We start from the raw sequence: 15,412 nt of genomic DNA on the forward strand, positions 1-15,412 counted from the left end.
AGCAATATTTTCTCGAAAAGGCTGAAATATGCTGAGGTTTGAAGCTATTGGGTTTTGGTGTAGCGGATCTGTTTCACATACGTTCAGTGAATACGGGGGGTCCTTGTGAACGCTTGTTACAGTTTCTTCCATGGCATTAATGAATGGATTTCCGTTATTGTCTGTACAAAAAGTTAAACTTTATATAAAATGTATGATTCCAACAGGTTCAGTATTTAAATTCGTTTATTAACTTTTAATCAATTGAATCAAAATGAATCCTGCCGACATGATGTATGTGCAATTTTCCATTATTTTCAACAGAAAATAGAAATCTTGTACCACTGTAATGTTATACGTACGTGGGAGAGGACATAGGGGTACGGGGCTCAAATCCTTGCCGTCCGTCCGTAAACAATCTTTTAAACACTATTTCTTTAAAAGTACTGGAAGGATATTTCTCAAACGTTATGTAGTTTTCCCTTGGTCATCAATTGTTAATTGTGTCCGTTTAACTGATTTTGGGACCGACTAGGAAAATAAATTGACCATGATAGGCGATCATCCTGGAGTTTAACAGTTTGTTATCGCTATTGGAGTTCCCCTATAGTTGTGAATGTTTAAGATAAAAGAAAACAGATAACACAGCAAATGAAAAGCAAATGATAATTAGCGTCAATATCCATTTAAAATCTCTTGTTTTGTAATAATAATTGTACAGTTTTAAAAAAAAACCCGGACATATTCCGCACTTGTAAAACCCGATTTCGGATAATATATTATTGTGATGAACTTACTTCCTGTTTGCGAAAAAAATGAAAGCATGGCGGGCACTGGAGGTTCAAATCAGCCTGCTGCGAAACCGGATAGGTAAACCACTTTCAAAGCTGATCAGCATAACACGTGATCTGACTACACGAGATAATATTTTATGTAGTTTTGTGTGACATATCTTATTTTTTACGTGTGAAATATAATGTTAAATGTGTGTTGATTGTTTGTTTACAATTTGTATGGACCTTAATTTCATTCATCTTCTTTCTTGCAGCTTTGGAAATAGATCATTATGGCAGCTAATAAATGGAACAGGAGTTCTGCGTCCGAAGGTAACATTTAGACTTTACTTAATGCAACGTGTATAAGAGATTGGTAAAGAATTTGTAGACGGTTGTGAATACCATTGGATAAGTTAGACACTACTGTACCATGAGAGACATTTTAATCGTTTATTGTATTGATATTATATGTCACTGTCGGTCAGAACTACGGAGACTGGGTATAATTATTAGAACTAGGCCTAGCTGGGAATATACTTCGATATCAGAGGCTAGAAATTCCCAACATATTCTCATTTCAGAGGATAAAAACACATTTGGTAGTACCTGACTTGAAGTTTAGAAGTATTTTAATTCAGGAGTGTTTGTTGTCAAGAGTTGCATTATCAGATTTGAAAGTTGGCTGCCATATAATTATTAATCATAACAATAGTCTAAATAATGGGAAAAAAACCCAAGTCACAATATATCTCTTATATTCTTTGATTAGTCCAAGAATCATTGCAATTGCTGAAGTACACTTTAAAGAAACTAATATATAGAAAATCATATTTCGGGAGGTACCCACATACACAATGTCAGATGTTACACATGTATAATTAGCTTTACACAATGTCAGATGTTATACATGTTTAATTAGCTGGTCACACATCCAAAATTACATCTCCAATTGATAAACTCAGTTTTAGAGAAATTGTTAATGTGGTTAAATAGTTACAGTTATGCAGACTGTCACAGAATGTAGCATCTTGTCATTTTTGGTGTGTGTTGTTTATATCTGTAATTCATTTTCTAAATGATCACCATTAATTTTTATCAATTGTTCTGCTTTTGAAGGAATTGGTGTCCAGAGAACTAACAAGGAATGGAAAAAAGATATTAGAAGGCATATCTTTTTATAAAAAGCCAGTGTAAGTAGAATTCCATATCAACGTACCATGTCACTAATAGTGATGTTAGGCAAAATGTAGTTGAATAGTCCTTACATTCATTACCAGCTTTGTATTTAGAAACTTTTATACAGGATAATATTAAAATGCACACTAGCACTGTGTGACTTTTCTTATCAAAGAATAGATCAAGAACTTTCACAACAGTATTGTTTCAGTAATAATTTAATTATATGTATGAACTATATTTTTAAACAAGGATATTATTTGCAATTGCCATCTTAGCAGTATTTAGTTAAACAAATATTGTCCATTCTGAGTGTGTATGTCAATCAACAAGGGTGTGACATTCTGAAAAGGTCAAGGTCTGAAAAATTAATCACATGATTGATGTGTCAAATTTCACCTTTAACTTCCTGTAATATGGCCTCACAAGTTGTCACAGCACAAATATGATAATGAAATGACATCCACACATGGAGATTATGACATAATGAAAATAAGATTGATGACTTCAACCATGAGATAAGAAGTCATGTTTTCTACATAATGTTAAAAATATTTCAAAGCAAATATTCTTTAAAGAATTTTTTATCCTTTTGATTCAAAGGATTTCTCAAGAGACTTGATCTGAATAGAGCATTTTAATTTTTGTTTAACGAAGATGCACTTGAGATGGAACATTCTAATGTGGTATGTAAACTAATGTTACACCCCATAGAACTTAATCTGAACTGACTATGTTTGATCATTGTACAGTATACATATTTATGTCATCATCGTGTTCTGTACTACAGAACTATAGCAGGAGAACAACTGAAAGGGAAGAAACTCTCCAAGCTACACAAAGACCTCGTTCAAAAGATCAGTCAGTTTTTGGTAAGCAAACATATCTTTTATACTGGACTTGTTTGTTCATTGTATATCAGAGAATACTTTTCCAACTTTAATTACACTGAAATATTTCACAAAATAGTGTATCCTCCTATAACTTGAGAATACTTAAATACTAATTAATTTGATATAGGTTTAGAAATTATTATCTGAAGTCATATGTGCACATCAATTATATGTTATGGCACTTTTAATTTTACACTTTTTCTCGCTATAGAATTGGTATTTTGTATGTAATGTAATCAATCACGATTTGTAAAGATGTTTCATAGTACATGTAAACTTTTTTTTTTCGTTCCTTGTCTCAGTTGTGATTCAGTTACAGTCCTTTTTTATCTTCCTTTATTTCAGGGACTTGAAGAGTTACAAAGCTTGGATCTTTTCAGCTCTTTCCTATCTAATGATTACAGAGGATCTCAGAAAAACCTGCAGGTAATTTATGGATGTTAGATGTATTTGTTAAGTTTGCTCGTAACACTCAGATGCTTTAATATGCTTATGTCTTCAGATTCATTCAAGGTATACCAAGAGTTAAAAATGTATATACATGAAGCTTCTAAGAATGAATTAATATTGCCAGAGGCCATTTGAATTTAGACATTGAAGATTTGTTACCACTGTTTATCAAGAGAGACTGAAGGAATCTTCTTATCAATAAAAATCCTTTATATTAAGACGAACATTTCAGGTCTTGGCATACCCAAATCAGGTCATTGCAAAAAATTTCCTTATTTACTGACTGAAACCTAAGGTGGTAAGCCGATAATGTGAAACCTAACCTAGTCACTTCAACAGACGATTGTAAATCAAAAGGAGAAACTGATATCAAACTAGCAGATAACCATTAAAGATTGTAACAGGTGTCAAGGTCTCTGTCATATATCTTGTTTTATTGGTGGTTCTCTGCAAAAACTTTCAATATTTGAAAGTAAATCGTTTTATGAGGCTGTACGTTTTAACAGTTCAGCATGGTAAACAGTCCCTGGAATGATGACAGATAATTTGATAATGGATGTGCATCGCACACAGGCCCTGGTATGATGTTTTAAAAATGTGTATACATTCTCTTTGTTACCAGCACATCCTCAACAATGAGCGTCACACACAGGCCTTGGTGTACAAGATCCGGGACTATTACTTTACGGAGAGACTTTACTTGCTACAGTGTGTGAAGGTTGTCATAAACTTCTGGCAGGATGATGACCATCCCTACAAGGTAGTCAAATCTTAATATTATCAACAGGTGGAATGGCACAAATTGTATGTTGAGAATCAGGTGTCCAATATATTGTTCGTAGATAGTAAAGGATGAGGACAATGAAGTGAGACGGTATGTGGTCTACTGTTTACTGAACAGATCACCATTCTGTTTGGTACTACTTGTTTATTGCAGATATTGGATGATATTTATATATGACACATAAAATGAATACCTGTCGAATGATTCATTGTTGAATATTATAAAAATCATAGAAGATCAGATACTTGTAAGCTGTTAATGATAAACTTTATTGTGCTCTTTTATTTTCAGAGTTATTGCCCTTTATTCACCATGTATGTTTTGTAAAAGACATAACTTGTATTTACTGGCAGTTGCAATCAACTTGTAGGTAGCTAGCATTTAAACAAGAGGTTTGACTGAATAGATCATTGGGTGGTTATGTCTTCACTCATCTTTTGACTTTCTTTGAAAGATGCAGGTTGATGAAAATTATGGGGAAGTTTGATGGTTGCCATAGTGATCTCATTGAGAAATTTCTATTTCTTTGTGTGATATGAAGCTGGATGTGTTTGATGCTCGTTAGTTTGCCTGTTGGCTCTGTTGTTATACACTTTGTTCTCTCATTTGAGAATGTAACATTACTTACTTCAGTTGACTGAGGTTTACATGTCTGGTGTCGTAAACAAAGCAGAAGAGGCTTACTCTTCCAAATCACCTGGTCTTATTCTCCTTGTCCTAGTTTTATGACCTTCAAGTTTGAATTATGATGATGTTGTCATGTTGGTATTGATGTTTTTGTTTAAAGTAATGGAAGAAGACATTCGTTTATTTGAGAAATATTTGTAACTTTCAGGAGGAGCTTGAACAGTTTATGAGAAGGCTGACAACTGATTCAGATATTATGGAAAAGGTAAAATCTGTATATAAAACTATAAAATGTAGCTGTTACTACCTAACTTTTTATCCAATTTTCCAAGGAATGTACAGAATTATTTTAAAACTGCTTACCTATCTAGATATTGCAAAAAAGAAATAAAAGGAAAATTAAGTCTTTTTTTTTTTTTTTAAATATGTACCATATGTATTTATATATTTATTATACATTGTAGAATATTGCGTACAATGCTGATTTTTTTTTTTTTACAGATATTAGATCAATTTAAAGGATGTATCAAGGAACAGTTGCCTACCTGGGAGACCAATGGAACTATGATGGTAAGATATGTTACCTTTAGAAAGTGTATAAAGTAATGTGTTCTCCCTCTTGGTATGGCTTTGATCGATAAATCTCATTATACAACCTACTTACTAAAGGTACAACGTTCAGTAATCACTTTGTCAATGCTTCACTGATTGCATTTGTCTGTGCCAGTATCAGTACATACTTATTTAAAATTGAACCCCTCATCATGTTTACTTCTTTCTAATTCAGTAATTTAGATTTTCTCTGTCTAAACATGCACACTGAATGAGGTGTGAAGGGCTAGACAGACTCAAGTTCATGAGTCATACAATTAAAAAGCTTTAAATCTAAGGCATACTTCTAGGAATAGTTATGATTTACATTCTGAATTATGATCTGTCTTTTCCTCTATTTAGAAGCTAAGGGTATTCAGTAAGGTTGATATCCTCTGTTTGTCCTGAGATTGGGGCTGTAAGTTTCCCACAATATTTTGCATGCCATGCAAAACATCTACTTTGATGATATGCTCAATGATATTCCAGATCTCTTGAATTTATTCAGCATGGTTCTGTTGGCATCAAAAGTTAAGATAAAAATCACTTTGAAGTTAGTACATGTGCACTAGATAATAACAAAGAATTTTGAAAATATTCTTTACTGTAACATACTTGTTTTGACATTATCAAATTTCAGTGTAATATGATTTGTGAAATAATCAGCACAACAATAAATTGATGCATTTGCAATAACTTATCTGCAATAAGTGCAATTATGTTTTATGTTTAATAAAATTGCTACTAAAATATGTTAAATAAAATTGCTACTAAAATATGTTAAATAAAATTGCTACTAAAATATGTTAGATGTTTACAATATTTTGCTGAATTATTGAATAGAATAAGATAAAACATTTCACTTATTCTGTCTCATAATACTGATTGATATGTACAAAATGAGCCATTATATAAAATTTTGTTTTTCAGACGGAGAGACAGGCTCATGTATGGGCTCATCAGAATTTGTTGGAACAGTGTGAGTTACTGGAAATTTTGGTGATTTTCTTGAAGGACCTGGAAATAAACACCGACCAGGCCATCAACTTGGTGGAAATGTTTAAGGTGAGGAAGACTTTCATTTGTTATGTTAATACCTTGATGTAAAAGACTAAGCATTTGTCTTGTTTAGCAACTTGTAGTACATAAGTTATTGAACTGAGAAAGACAAATACAGAACTGATATTAAAGTTTCGATTTTGTTGCAGCGGCATGGTTTCGGCAGACATCAGAAGTACAAGCACATTCTGGAGGATCCAGCTGAGCCTTTTATCAAGAAGATTGGGTGTGTAGAGCTGGGGGGGGGGCATATTATAGTACAAGCATTTCATTTGTGATATAGGAATATTCATAAACCAGTGTTACTTTTGCCCTTAGGGATAAGATTGACATGTAGGTCACTGTGACCAATATTTTCTGACTTAGAGACTCCAATGAGATTTAATGTTTAGTTCTACTCCCAATAAAATTTGGGCAGGAATGGTATTTAGATCTTATATAAACCACATCTAGATAAATAAAAAAAGTGTTATATGTTACCCTACACATTTTGATATTCAAACTGTTTTATGAATACTAACAGTCCATATGCATACTTTGTTACAATTAAACTTGTAAATGTTTCAGTCATGGTTCAGTAATGTGCAGTCATGTTTAATGTTACATGAGAAAGACTGATAATTTTTTAGGATATCATTCAGTAAAATTTTTTATTTAATGTGATGAAAATCGTCTGTTTTATCAATATCTCCACATTATTTGTCATAGCGTTCTTGTACTAAAGAGCTGCTGCTCTTTTTAATGAGGGAAACATGTACCTTGTTGTGCTTAAACTTGATCTTTGTTGTCATTGTGATTTTTTGAGTTGATGTATACAGCTTTTTTTTACAGTCATTTGGAGATGTTGATATTATTAGAAACCCTTGACCTGGAGATGGTTCATGGTTGTATACACTTGGGCAGGTATGATTGCATGTTCTAATTCAGGACAGATAACTTCATTGTGACAGCACATAAGAGGTATCCTAACCATACCTGCTAGAATCTAAAATTGATTTCGTCAATATAAACTATATAACTGCTGTTTGCCTAGCCACTTTACAATATAATTTTGCTTCAGAAGTTTTGACAGTATGAAGTGAATTTTACTGGAAAAGATTGCCACTGTAAAGTATCTTTAAGCTCGATTTTTTATTGATTCATGCTTTTCCTTTACAGTTTTGATGGACATTCCATTCTTAAAGATCCAAGTTCATTTAAGGTATGTAGATAACTTAATGACAGAGCAGGGTTTTCTATAAGAGCCGGTCGCCTACTTCAATCATTTGGTCGCCTACACCAATCCAGTTCCGTAATAATGTTTCGTACACGACTACACGTACACTGCAGGCCAGCCTCCTACTTTCACTACACAGTCTACTACTAACAAAATTATGGAAAACTCTGCAGAGAATAAACGAAATAATGAATAATTAAACACTTGTGTCTAGAAAATAAGTTTATCTGGTAGTCTCAGTATAGATATTACAGTGATTGACAAGACTTTTATTGAGAATTATTACCTGGCTTTTGTGATTAGGGCTGACTTGATTTGTAACAAGACTGAATTGTGACAAGGTGGAATGGGACTCTTAAGGTTTCAACATTGATGGGCAAGGTTTTATCATAGATAATTACCAGGTTTTGTTGGGGACAGAATTTATGAAAAGGTTTAAGTATGTATTTCATTGAAGATTCAAATCTGACCAGGTTTAATTATGTATTTCATCGAAGATTCAAAGTAGATTGACAAGGCTGTAATAAGGGTTTTTGTCGCGTTTTAGTTTGGAATTGAGAAAAGAATTAAGTGACAATTATTTTTGTTTTCGTAGTGATTGTCCTATAATGTATGGCTTGAATATTGTTACAGAGACTAGATGAGGTGATTCAGACTCTAGGGTCGGACCCTTCCCATGGTCCTTTGCTGCTCTCCTGGGTGGCTATTCGTATGGTATATCCCACAGAGACAGACAATGCTGTCACCAGGAAGATGGGTAATAGTGCTCTGGCGCTGCGTGTGTTTGATGTTCTGTATGAAATCCTCAACACTGAGCCATTTACCAGCAAAACATCTGTAAGTGTTATAGCTGAATGATACATATTATTAGTATTATACTTACACATTGTTGTAACAGTGGTGATTACCATCTATCTTTATAACATAATTTGCTGGATTAAAACAAAGATTTTCTTTAAAATGAAGTTTTTTGGAATACAAAGTTTTCTATAATGGTTATTAGTTTTTGATATTAGTTTTTTGTTTAGTCACCTTTCGTATTTTATCTTGTATTTGATGATTGTACTTTAGAACTATAGCCAAATTTGATCTTGTCTTTGGTATTATGCAAATTATATAGCCAGGGTAAAGCTATTTAGATTAAGAATAAACTACAATTATTTCACCTGTTTGATTTTTCCTTTTACAGTTTGTGTCATCTGTAGCCCACTACATAGTGTATAACATGCTGGTGAACTTACTCTCCGCATTTGATGAGGATTCCTTAGGGGGCGAGAGAGAAATCAAGGTACACACCAGGAACATTTAACCCAGTATTTCTCTGGGTCTTTAAGATGCACACTGATCATTTCTGCATGATTAAGATCCTATACATTAAGTGAGTCTAAATGATAAAGCACGCAAGGAGGTCATAATAATGAATATTCACAAAGGATAAATGCCATAAAAACTGCCATCAGATTGAATTACATTAAGGAGTAAAGTTGAATATGGTCCAATTATGTTACTATTTCTCTTGTCTGATAGGGTTTCTATACACTAGGAATATCTTGTTATTTGCTTGATTCAGAAATGAATTGACCTTTATAAATTGATTTATTTCCCATTGTAGGTGCTGTATGCAAATATTTGTAAACTGCTGAAACAAGAATTTGTAGCAGAAGATTTCTGGAACAAGGTAAACCTATCTCTTGATGGAATAGAAATGTATTGTAGTATTGTAGTGGCCCTTGATGATGACCATGTTGATTTTCCTCTGCTACATAACAAATACCTGTCTATTAAGCCACATTGATGCAATGTTAAGGTTGTTATTGACAAGGATGGGAAAAAAATTGTCTTCAAAATAAAAGCAATAGACTTCCTCGAAAAGTACAACCCTCAAGGCTTTGGCAAAACAAGGAAGATTTGAAACTTTGAAAAGCTTCCTTTACAGTACATGTATTGAAATTCAAATTATATTGACATATAAAGATCACCTGTCTAGAAAGGTCAAATTTAAAAAAAAAAAATTGTGAGGCCATTGTAGACAGGTCTGACTTTTGTTATTAAGGTATTCATTTAAATGTTGAACAGGTCTGAAAGAAGTTTGATCACCTTTCTAAATTACCTATCAGTCTCCTCAGATTTTATATATTATTCAATAAGTGGACATCAATGAAGATTTTAATTCCTAACATATTACAGGGCCTGGAGGAAGGTTTAGGGTCTGTATTTCATTCCTCACGTCTCAAGTTCCCCTTGGATTTTGGTAACCTGGTCCAATTCAGCACCTCCTTGGCCTTGTCGGGTATGGACAGTGCTAGGAAGGTAAGATCTGTAGATATACCTATCAGGCAATTATAGAACAATCCATGTTCATTGTCTTGTAATAAGCCCACCCCATGACATTGAGAAATGTGTTGCACCTATATTACATGATAAAATAAAGTTGTTCTGTAATTAAGCAAATTGTGCAAAAATATTCCATGTATCTGTACATACATTTAGCCAGTTATGATACTGACTCAACACTTCAAAAGTTTTGTTTCAATTGTTGAAAAGTTTTACCTAAAGATGCAGTATTTCTGAGATTACTAGAGCAAGTGTAATAACAATTTATGCAATATAAATTCAAAATGCAGCAAAAATTTAAATGCATTTTGTTTGTATTTAAATTTAAGTACAATTGCTAATGTTGATAGTTACATCTTTGTTTTAAAGCTTATTTTTCCCCAAAACTTACATCACAGATTGATGACAGTGTTCAAGGTTATGGTAATTCTTATACAACTGAATGACCTGTACAAAATTTTGGTGTTGAAGAAAGTTGAAAAATTTCATATTATATCGAATTGTTTTAATTTGTAGATTGTAGAAGTTTGGAGAAAGCTTCCATGTTATACAGAGTTCCTGGATAGAAATAGTGTATCAGATATAAACCAAACCAAGGATCCACTCATATGGCAGCTGGCGAGAAACAAAATCCCTTACCCAGGAGGTACTCGTACAAAACACATAACTGTATAGTGTAATCTGTTAATATTTCCACAGATAATTCTGCTACAAGTTTCATAGTTAACATGATACCAGGTAGTTGTAATTGTTTTTATGTTTTATTTCTACTCAAAATAGAGACTGTAGTAGTTCTTAACAGAGCATTGGTCAATACAAATTCAGGTGAAGATCTGAGGTGTATGGTTTATGCTCCTTACCTATGGCTGTCTGTGTTTCTCAGGAAGTTGAGAAACAAACCAGTCAGTGCTGATGTTTCTGTGTCCATTGACAAGACACTTTACCCTTTTTGTGATTGGCCTCCTGTATGTTGTTTAGTGAGGTAGCTTTCAGCTACTACAAGGAGATTCTGCCTCATATTGACCCTGGCTGTTCACGGGGTGATAGACCTATCAAACAAATTATCAAAATCAAGGATGAATTAATGTTTCACTGATCCGAGTTTTTTTGATAGGGAAAGCTGTATGCATTAGGAGTGGCAAGTAAGGAAGGGGGGAGATATTGCAGTTGAGGTCCATTCCTGGTATTACTATCTTTTCGGTAGGGGAGGGTTGAGGAGGGATTTGGGGCACTTCGTTGAGATACCTCTACCAGAATTATGTTTTCCTACTAACAAAGTGTTGGATGTCTTTTCAGGCAGTTTTAAGATAGATGCTGGATCATTTGGACAGTGTTTGCCAGGTATGAGAACTTGAAGATGATTATAGAAAATTTCTTTATTTTCATTTGAATTAATGTCATAATTTTCCTCAAGTGTTTGTTGGAATTTCTGTTATTCTACCGTAATGAAATTTAAGATTTACTGTCATAACCTCTGTACAGTACCTGAGGTAAGTCCCTGTACAGGGTTGAAGCTGAAAACTTAGATAATAAAATGGACACCTTAAACAATTTTACTGTATAAAATATGTAGCCTTTTTTCTTGTGTATTTTATCATTGCATTACAAAAATATCTGGTTTGATGTATGATGTTGATGTTGTAGGAAAGCGAGACGATACTGAAAGCCCTATCATACAGTGGGATGTTGAGTTCAATGGCTGGGAACTTTTGTTGTGCGAGATAGAAACACTGCTACAACAGATATCACTGGGTGCAGGTACTCCTAGAAAAAATATCTATTACATATTTGGAGACCAGAAATTTATTGGAAAATCACACTTGAAAATCTTATTTCTTAAACTAGACCTCACCTTTTACTGCTGTTTCATTTGGGTTATGCATCAAGTATACCATAAGTTGTTATTGTTATAGGTAGAACAAGACTGAAATAATAGATTGTAAAAGAAATGATAGTAAATATGAATAGAAGCAAGATTGTGTTAGGAAAACAAATTAGGGTTGAATAACTTTGGAGATGACTTTTATCAAACCTTGTAGGAATGGTCTCACTAGTCCAGGTATCTAGGGTGACTCTTATAGTGGAGATGGTGGGAGCTGTCCTTGGAGCTTACCCTGAGTCTATGGAGGAACTCGACCAGATCATTGAATGTCTGTATCAGCTTATTCACAGGTGAGATTAAAAACATTTCTCTAATAACTGTTACCAAAGTCAGCTTATTCTCAGGTGAAATCAAGACATTTCTTTAATAACTGTTACTGGAGTCAGTTTACTCAAAGATGAGATTAAGGCATTTCTCCAATAACTGTTATCTGAGCCAGCTTATTCACAGGTGAGGTTAAGACATTTCTCTTTCAACTGTAACCTGAGTCAGCTTTAAATGTTATCTGTCTGAGTCAGCCTATACCTATATGTGAATAAGAAGTACCGTGTATGATTTTTGATTGGTTTGTGTGTCCCTCTACAGGTTTGCTAGCTTTAATCCACCACCACTTGACCTGATGACATCATGTATCCAGTGTCTGACCAGTGTGGCAAGAAAACACCCTACCAAGGTATGATTCAATGCTAAAATGACTGAAATTACACAACTCATAAATCATCTCTTACTTTGTTACTGGTAGATTTTACCTCCCCTTTCCTGTAACGACACCTGGATTGCTGATTGCTTGCCTTAGTTTGTTAACTCTGTAATTGTAGTAACTGTTCTTTTAAGCCTTTTCATCCTAGCATTCATGTCTAATTCATTCGTGAGTTAATTATTTTTATCTCAATTAACTATGTATAATGTTGGCAAAAAATTTAACGTCTTCTATCAGAATTAGTGTATGACCTTTCATACTGAATTCACCCCACTTGACCAACTTCAACTTAAAGAAGAAACCAAGAAAAGAAAGCATTAGATTATTTGAATCATTTTTGAATAAAAGTATTCAAACCATCTTGAGAGAGGGCCAAGTAAGTTGTAGGAACTTGTGATTGAAAGGATTTAACAAAATATTTTCATAATTATTGATATTCTGAACAGATGGTATAAGGCTTATCTAAACAGTTGGGTTTTTTTTTATTTTACAAATATTATGCCTTTTCAAGATAGATTACAGTAGAGTCTTACCATGTTCCAATGTTCTACCCTCAGGTTTGGCATAACATGAAGCAGACCGGGATGGTTCCCTACCTCACAGAAAATGTGGACAACTTAGCAGAGGTACTCAGGTAAATAGAGATCTATACTACCGCAGGTACTGTCTTGTTTCCTCCCAACACTTCAATGTCTCCTCGTCCTTTTTACACCAGTCCCCCAGTTTATTCTCTTTTACACCCAAAGTCCATTAAAGCGACTGTTTTACTGTACAAATTATATGTCACCTCAGTTATTATATTTGTGATTTGTTATACTTCATCACTTAAAAAAAATATAGATATTCAAAAGTTTATGTACAGTGTGTTACAGTGGCTAGGTTCTGTGTGGTGGATTAACATTACTCTGTGTGTTACAATGGCTAGGTTCTGTGTGGTGGATTAACATTACACTGTGTGTTACAGTGGCCAGGTTCTGTGTGGTGGATTAACATTACACTGTGTGTTACAGTGGCTAGGTTCTGTGTGGTGGATTAACATTACACTGTGTGTTACAGTGGTCAGGGTGTGAATGGTGGATCAACATTACACTGTGTGTTACAGTGGCCAGGTTCTGTGTGGTGGATCAACATTACTCTGTGTGTTACAGTGGCCAGGTTCTGTGTGGTGAATTAACATTACGCTGTGTGTTACAGTGGCTAGGTTCTGTGTGGTGAATTAACATTACGCTGTGTGTTACAGTGGCTAGGTTCTGTGTGGTGGATTAACATTACACAGTGTGTTACAGTGGTCAGGGTGTGAATGGTGGATCAACATTACACTGTGTGTTACAGTGGCTAGGTTCTGTGTGGTGAATTAACATTACGCTGTGTGTTACAGTGGCCAGGTTCTGTGTGGTGGATTAACATTACTCTGTGTGTTACAATGGCTAGGTTCTGTGTGGTGGATTAACATTACACTGTGTGTTACAGTGGCTAGGTTCTGTGTGGTGGATTAACATTACACTGTGTGTTACAGTGGCTAGGTTCTGTGTGGTGGATTAACATTACTCTGTGTGTTACAGTGGCTAGGTTCTGTGTGGTGGATTAACATTACACTGTGTGTTACAGTGGCTAGGTTCTGTGTGGTGGATTAACATTACACTGTGTGTTACAGTGGTCAGGTTCTGTGTGGTGGATTAACATTACTCTGTGTGTTACAGTGGCCAGGGTCTTAGTGCAGGCTTATATGGAGCTATCCTGGCAGGATATGAATGTAACCAAGGCCGATATCCTGTTACCATGGCATTCCTTGACTTTATCAGCTGCTTCATAAAGGTTGGTATTAAATTGTCTATCTGAATTGTAGATTCAAATTGATTTACAGTAATTGAAAATTTTGCATGAAAGTTGTCTCTTGATATGAAGCTATAGAACCAATCAAAATTCTGTAAGAATTTTATTTGATATGCGCAGAATTTTATAATTATACTGTTTGTTTTAACAGCCATTTTTCGCAAAGGAGAGGGAGAATGACCTGATGGCCCCCATCCTTTATTTTTTACGAGAAGTGTTCCCTGTGTTCCAGAAGTGGCGTTATTACAGCTCAGCAAAGAGGGAGACCATTGGTAAGATATGGTCAGAAGAAGTATAAGATTATCTGTCTTTATTACTGTGATAAAGGAAGGAATCGGAAAATATCTGTCCTCTTTGCTGTGATAGAGGAAAGAATTATTTACAATTTGGCTATTAAGATGACTTCAGTAAGATATTCTCAGAAAAATCTTTACTTTATGTCCTTTAGAGTTGTTGATTTGTTGATTTATCTGTCCACACAAGGAATATTTCACAATGGTTTTACAACATTGATAGTTAATTAGATATACTGATTACTTACGTCACATTCAATTCTCCCAATACAGACAGATAAATATTTCTAAGATGTATGATTGTTTTTTCTTTTGTTGTTAATTGATGGGACATTCTATTGTAATATGTTTCAAAATATGGATTATTTAATCTTACTAAATTTTAGGAGATTGTATGGCGATCCAACACAGAGAGTAGAACTCCAAAATACCTATACCTTTTTACTGTGTTGATTTTTAGGGCAAAAGTGTCTTGACATATTTCACCAAATCCTGACGTTTTTGACCGAAAACAGGAAAAAGAAGTCCAACAGGTAGGAAGAGTTTTCCTTCATAACTGTAAGGATATGAAAACACTCGACTAACTGTTGACAGTTACAGTTTTACGCTGATTAATGTATAAGCTGAAAGTGTGTGTATTTTTGGGTTATACCAGTTTAGATAATCCAGGCCTTTGATTAATCCTTATCCAAGAGAGTGTATATACTTATATATATATATATCTGTGTGTGTATGTACCTGTATATATATGGTGGTATGTGTGAATAAACAGGCGATAACATTTGAAATGTATTTGGGTATAAACCTTGTGGCTTTATA

General features: G+C 34.1%; 1 protein-coding gene across 1 annotated transcript in view; it reads left to right on the forward strand.

The window, feature by feature from the left end:
• Positions 1-801: 801 nt before the first annotated feature.
• Positions 802-15,412, forward strand: part of LOC132546262 (nucleoporin NUP188-like) — a 34,394-nt gene continuing 19,783 nt past the window's right edge. Inside the window, exons 1-25 of the mRNA XM_060209974.1 lie at positions 802-849; positions 1,028-1,085; positions 1,872-1,945; positions 2,722-2,803; positions 3,170-3,250; positions 3,897-4,034; positions 4,894-4,950; positions 5,187-5,255; positions 6,207-6,341; positions 6,485-6,561; positions 7,167-7,238; positions 7,494-7,536; positions 8,185-8,388; positions 8,741-8,839; positions 9,164-9,229; positions 9,739-9,861; positions 10,402-10,531; positions 11,182-11,226; positions 11,530-11,643; positions 11,925-12,057; positions 12,353-12,440; positions 13,025-13,101; positions 14,168-14,282; positions 14,452-14,572; positions 15,054-15,126. Of these exons, the coding sequence (XP_060065957.1) occupies positions 803-849; positions 1,028-1,085; positions 1,872-1,945; positions 2,722-2,803; positions 3,170-3,250; positions 3,897-4,034; positions 4,894-4,950; positions 5,187-5,255; positions 6,207-6,341; positions 6,485-6,561; positions 7,167-7,238; positions 7,494-7,536; positions 8,185-8,388; positions 8,741-8,839; positions 9,164-9,229; positions 9,739-9,861; positions 10,402-10,531; positions 11,182-11,226; positions 11,530-11,643; positions 11,925-12,057; positions 12,353-12,440; positions 13,025-13,101; positions 14,168-14,282; positions 14,452-14,572; positions 15,054-15,126 (2,321 nt within the window). The 5' untranslated portion in view covers position 802. The remainder of the gene's footprint in view (positions 850-1,027; positions 1,086-1,871; positions 1,946-2,721; positions 2,804-3,169; positions 3,251-3,896; positions 4,035-4,893; positions 4,951-5,186; positions 5,256-6,206; positions 6,342-6,484; positions 6,562-7,166; positions 7,239-7,493; positions 7,537-8,184; positions 8,389-8,740; positions 8,840-9,163; positions 9,230-9,738; positions 9,862-10,401; positions 10,532-11,181; positions 11,227-11,529; positions 11,644-11,924; positions 12,058-12,352; positions 12,441-13,024; positions 13,102-14,167; positions 14,283-14,451; positions 14,573-15,053; positions 15,127-15,412) is intronic.

The sequence above is a fragment of the Ylistrum balloti genome, unplaced genomic scaffold (assembly GCF_031769215.1).
Source record: "Ylistrum balloti isolate Yb309-2 unplaced genomic scaffold, AGI_CSIRO_Ybal_v1 Utg369882, whole genome shotgun sequence".
In the NCBI taxonomy this organism is placed as follows: domain Eukaryota; kingdom Metazoa; phylum Mollusca; class Bivalvia; order Pectinida; family Pectinidae; genus Ylistrum; species Ylistrum balloti.